Source organism: Rhinichthys klamathensis, unplaced genomic scaffold (assembly GCF_029890125.1).
Source record: "Rhinichthys klamathensis goyatoka isolate OS25496 unplaced genomic scaffold, OSU_Roscu_1.1 h1tg000192l_1, whole genome shotgun sequence".
Taxonomy (NCBI): Eukaryota; Metazoa; Chordata; class Actinopteri; order Cypriniformes; family Leuciscidae; genus Rhinichthys; species Rhinichthys klamathensis.
Genome location: NW_026606718.1, coordinates 2,111,513 through 2,117,512, shown reverse-complemented (window position 1 = coordinate 2,117,512; position 6,000 = coordinate 2,111,513). Strand labels below are relative to the sequence as shown.

General features: G+C 36.2%; 1 protein-coding gene across 1 annotated transcript; it reads left to right on the top strand.

Annotated features, from left to right (window-relative positions):
* The first annotated feature begins 391 nt into the window (after positions 1 to 391).
* Positions 392 to 1,348, top strand: LOC130095751 (odorant receptor 131-2). The gene has a single exon (XM_056262527.1). It carries the CDS (start codon positions 392 to 394, stop codon positions 1,346 to 1,348), a length of 957 nt encoding a protein of 318 aa, XP_056118502.1.
* Positions 1,349 to 6,000: the final 4,652 nt, after the last annotated feature.

Genomic DNA, 6,000 nt, shown 5'->3' with positions numbered 1-6,000 from the left:
AAATATACTTTTTATGGCTACATAAATATTTGAAACTTATTAATAATGCATATTATAAATATTGAGAATATATGTCACAATGAAATCTATATATAACTACAATTGGGACAGTTTAATTCATTATGGTAAATTAAACATAATATTGCATAAATGTCCAATCATTCACACCTTTTTTCCACTTTATTTGTATCTGCATAAATTCAAGAATGAAATTATGTTAACTGAAATCATACGTTGTTTTATTGCTACATAAATATTTGAAGCTTATTGATAATAGCCTATATCAACGTTGATTATTTATTTCTCAAGGATGAGTCATGGTATGTCTCAAATAGGCTGTGCGTTTTTGTTTGTCTAACTTTTGTCTAATGTTCTCACAGATGTGCGCACAATGGCCGGTCAGAATGCCAGTGGCAATGAGCAGATACAATTGGTCCAAGTTGACCCCGTCCGGAGGAACATTTCACTGGCGCTGACCCAGATATTCATGTGGCCCTTCATCTACCTCATCTTCCTCATGCTCTTAATATTCTCCAAGAAAGAGACTTTCAGAACAGAGGCACGCTATATATTGTTTGGTCACTCTCTCCTGGTAGACCTAATATTTCTTTGTCTGACAGATTTTGTTGTGCTCTTATCGTACAACTTTGTTTTAATACCACTGCATTTCTGTATCCCCATCTGCATGTTGATGGTTGTGCTCACAGCTTGTGCACCACTGACTATTACAGCCATGTGCGTGGAGCGCTATGTGGCCATTTGCATGCCTCTCCGACATCATGCGATCTCCACCTCTAGAAGAGCCATAATGGTGATTTTAAGGATTTGGATCCTGAGCTCCATAACCCCCTTTGTTGATATGTTCATTCTTGTCAGCACTGCCTCTCGCGAATACTTGTCTCAACTCACACACTGTCACTATGAGATTATGATTCCGGAAAAGATTCATCACTTTGCTAGGGGTCTGTTGTACATTGTGGGGCTTGTGGTTATTTTAATCATTGAAGTCTTTTGTTATGTAATGATATACCTTGCTGCACGTGCAGCATCGGGTGACAATAAGAAGTCAGTATCAAAAGGGCAGCGCACCATTTCCCTGCACATAATTCAGCTGTTTTTATGTACTGCTGAGGTGATGTGCCCTTACATTGAGAGTGTAGTTATGCAGTATGATATTCAAACATATCTGACTGTCCGATTTATAAATTTCCTGGCCTTTAGTATCACTTCTAGAGCAGTAAGTCCTCTCGTCTATGGGTTTAGAGATGAGAAATTCTATACAGCTATAGCTTACTATTTCAGATGCAAAAACAACACCATCTCATCTGACACAATTAAACAATCATGATTATCTTTTAGTAAAGTCTTTAATTAATAATTCAGTCAAACTGCATGGTTTGTAAATGTTTTAAAAGTGCCTATGTGATTTTAACATGCCTAAATGCATTATTTGTATCATATCACATTTTCAGAACATTATTTTCTCCAGTTTTGATTTTAAAAAATGCATTAAAGGGGTCATATAATGCCATTTTTGTACAAGCTAGTATGATTCTTTAGGGTCTAAATTAAAAGTTTGTAATATACTTTAATTACAAATTCTCATTAGTATTGTAAGAAAACACTTATTTTACTTGGTCAAAAACAGCTCTCTTTTCAGCACGCCGTTTCAGTGCATGTGACTTTAAATGATAATGAGCTTTGCTCACCCCGCCCCTCTGTTCTGTGCGTGCCGTACACCGTTTGTAACACAATAACACAATAACCATAACGCGTTGTTCAGTATAAACGTGGGATTATGAATTATATTGAGAACATCATACATAGAAAACATGCCGTAATGTACCCTGAGTGAGTGTAAACCTTAGACGCATTCATAGTGAAGCGTACAGCTAGCAATTTGCAAAGATTAATATAAATATTAATATAAAGTTTAATAAAACGTTACACTCACTTCAGTTGTTATAGAGGTTCAGCAGGAACACGAATAGCTGGTACCGATCCTTTTTTCATGAGCAGCTTCTTAGCAAAACCAGCTTTATAGCTACTGACCCTCGTTTATAAAGCAGTCTGGTGAGAAATGATTCGCGCAAACATGAGAGCATTGACGTTGCTCGTGGGGAATATTCCCTTCGAAAACAAACTCAGCCACTGCGTCTTCAGCGGTTCGGATTTAGGAACATTAAAATGACTGCTGTGTTCGTTATTGCACCCAAGAACAGAACACCACAATCGCTTAGACACCATTCTGCTCATAGACAGTGCTCCAGCATATCAACAATGACCGCGACAGTCCGCGCAGACTATGATTGACAGCTCGCTCACGAGCGAGGGCGGTTCTGTGTTGAAACGTTGCTGTCAATCAACAATCGTGGGAGGGGCTTCCGAGCGTGTGACGTCACAAGGTCGAACGGCTTGATTTGAGACAGGGGAAAACATATAAGGAGATTAAAACAAAAACACTGGATGGATTTTTATCATTTTATGATGGTTGTGTACAGGCACTGCCAACACACATTTCAGTACAATCAACTTGTAAAAGTGCATGTACCATTATATGACCCCTTTAAAGGGATAGTTCACCCACCCTCACCCTCAAGTTTTTCCAAACATGTATAAGTTTCTTTCTTCTGTCGAACACAAAAGAAGATATTTTAAAGAATGTTGGTAACCAGACAGTTGACGGCGCCCTTTGACTTCCATAGTAAAATACTATGGAAGTCAATGGGCACCGTCAACTGTCTGGTTATTCATACAGATTTGTAACAACATGAGGGTGAGTAAATGATGACAAATTTTTTTCATTTTTGGGTGAGCTATCCCGTTAAGAGAGACATCCAGAGTTTTTATTTGTCTGGCTAATAAGGTCTTTGGACGGTGCCTCTCAGAAGCAGTATATTGCTTAATAGTGACCTCTATTGGCTCGATTGAGCATTATTTTCTTTACATTACATACATGTCAAAGTAAAAAAAAATGTATGTATAAATATAATCTACATATGGAAAGCACTTAACACACACAGTAAGCGTTTACGGGGTCTTTTGCATCCTGTAAGTGAACATCATGTCAATCTAACATACAGTAATGTAAATATACACAAATAAACAATGATTCAAGCTCAACAAATTTACATTTTGGATTTAGAATTTCTGTTGTTTTGGTTTTCAAAATGTTTTTCATGTGTAATGTCTGTAATGTTATGCCAGCCTGGATGCAGCACACTTTCTTTCTGAGGCATCTTAGGAAAATATCAATAGACCTGTCAGCGGTTACTACAAGTGTCACGTCTTACTTGATAAATATGATGTGCCAAAATGTAAAACATTACACACACAGCTTTGTTGTTAAGCAACACTATCAAATCAGTACAGTTTATGTGATGCTGCAAGGCTCATATCTCCTTTAATATAAACACATATTACTCACAAAATGGTTTAACACACTATTTTGTAGATATGTTCATTGCAATCATTAGATTATAACATTACAAAGAAACAGCCCTTAAGTCTGAACCAGAGTGGTTTCAGCATCTCAAACATGTACTGTATGCACAATACATAAACAAATACCCTAACAGAAACATCGTGCAAATAAAACTTAAAAGTGATAATGCCAAAATGTTTATTGTCTAATGTTTTGTGGCCTTTGCATGCCACTGTGACAGGATGCAATCCTGACTTCCAAACAGCCTTTATTGTGATTTCTGTTTAGTCTTGTGGTTTGAACCCTGAGCTCTATAAACTTTTTGTTTATGTGTACATTCTTATACTGCTGCATGAGATAAGTGCTGAACTCGCTTGAGAGTTTTTTTTTTTTTTTTTTACATTTTATGGAGCCAAGTGGTTTTGTGGGATAGGTTTTTTCACCATTAAACTTACAGACAAACTGAACTTTCTATATGATACAAAGGTTTTTAAAAGTGCAGCAACAATACTGGCCAAAAGGAAATATAATTGGGACATAGTTGCATTCATCATGGTAAATGAAACTAAAATTGCATAAATGTCCAAACACTCACACATTTTATATATAAAATGTCTATATGGAGGGAAGTGTGTGTACATTATAATATTAGAATGAATAATCATGTGACACTGAGAAATTGACACATTTTAAAATATAATAAAATAGAAAACAATTATTCACATGAAGACCATGTGAAGTCACAGAGCGGGGTCACAGAGTGCTGAGGCGCATGAAAAGTTGCCAATGCTCAGCTGATACCCATATGGTAAATATATATTTTAAATGATATTTTCACATATATTTCACATTTGAAGAAAAACGTTATTTGTCTATAACACATGTGAACATTTTAATAAAAATCAGTAAGGAACATACTTTATAATGTAAAAAAAAAAATACAATATGCATTATATGTAATGTATTTTTTTTTTTTTACATTATAAAGTATGTTCCTTACTGATTTTTATATATAAAAATATATATATAAATATATATATAAATCTTTCAAGCAGTGAATTTCCCCGTTTTGGACACATTTGGCTTTCCATGGTTAAGCAGTTGCATGCAAGCCTCACATCACCATGTACAATGCTAAGCGTCAGATGGAGTGGTGTTAAGCACACCGCTTCTGGACTCTGAGTAGTGGAAACATGTTCTGTGGAGTGACAAATCACGCTTCTCTGTTTGGCAGTCTAATGGCTGAATCTGGTTTGGGCAGATGCCAGGAGAACGTTACCTGCTGACTTCATTGTGCCAACTGTAAAGTTTGGTGGAGAGGGAATAATGGTATGATACTAGTTTTTCAGGGGTTGTGCTAGGCCCATTACTTCCAGTGAAAGGAAATCTTAATGCTTCAACATACCAAGACATATTGGACAATGCTATGCTTCCAAGTTTGCGGTAAGAGTTTGGGGAAGGCCCTTTTCTATTCCAGCATGACTGTGCACCAGTGCACAAAGCAAAGTCCGTAAAGACATGGTTGGATGAGTTTGGTGTGAAAGAACTTCACTGGCCCGCACGGAGCCCATCAAACATGTTTGGTATGAAATGTATCCGAGATTGCCTTCTTGTCCAACATCAGTGCCTGACCTCACAAATTTTATACTGGATGAATGGGCAAATATGTCCACAGAAACTTCAGAAAATTCCCAAAGAAATCTTGTGGAAAGCCTTAGAAGAGTGGAAGCTGTTATGGCTACAAACGGGGAAGCAACATAATGTAGATTGAATACAATATGATTACAGTCCATATTGGTGTCAGGTTTCCCAATATTTATGCCCATATAATATCTAAAACACACAGCCTATTCGAGACATACCATGACTCATCCTTGAGAAATAAATAATCAACATTGATCATATACATTATCAATAAGCTTCAAATATTTATGTAGCAATAAAAAAACTTATGATTTCAGTTAACATAATTTCATTCTTGTATTTATGCAGATACAAATAAAGTGGAAAAAAATGGTATATATATATATATATATATATATATATATATATATATATATATATATATATATATATATGACAACAAGGACATTAGCCAACAAATCGTCCTGATTAATTGTCTCAGATGAGATGGGGAAGAGCTGAGAAACTGTTCTGACCAATTCACTCTCACTGTTCAAAGCTGGAAGATAAGTTGTGGTCGATTGAATTGGTTTATCAAGAGCTTTCTTCAGTTATCTACCCCAAAGTAAACACACAGTAGCTATGGCTCCTTATGTTGCTTGATAGATATATTTTTGCCCACTAAGTATTTTTTTCTTATCATGTGGACTTGTTTTTCTGCCACACCCCTTTGAGACGTGTAGGTAGGGTTGCCAATTGTCCCGTATTAGCCGGAACGTCCCTTATATTGGGCCTGATTGATTTTTCCCAAACATGACCTCTCTTGTCCCGCTCATATCTAACCACTCATTAAGTGGCCGTTATTCGTTATTTTAAATGTAGACGAGCGACAAGTGTGTTCAAATTGAAAGTTCAAAAGAACAGCATTAATCTAAAATAGAAAGCTTTTCTAA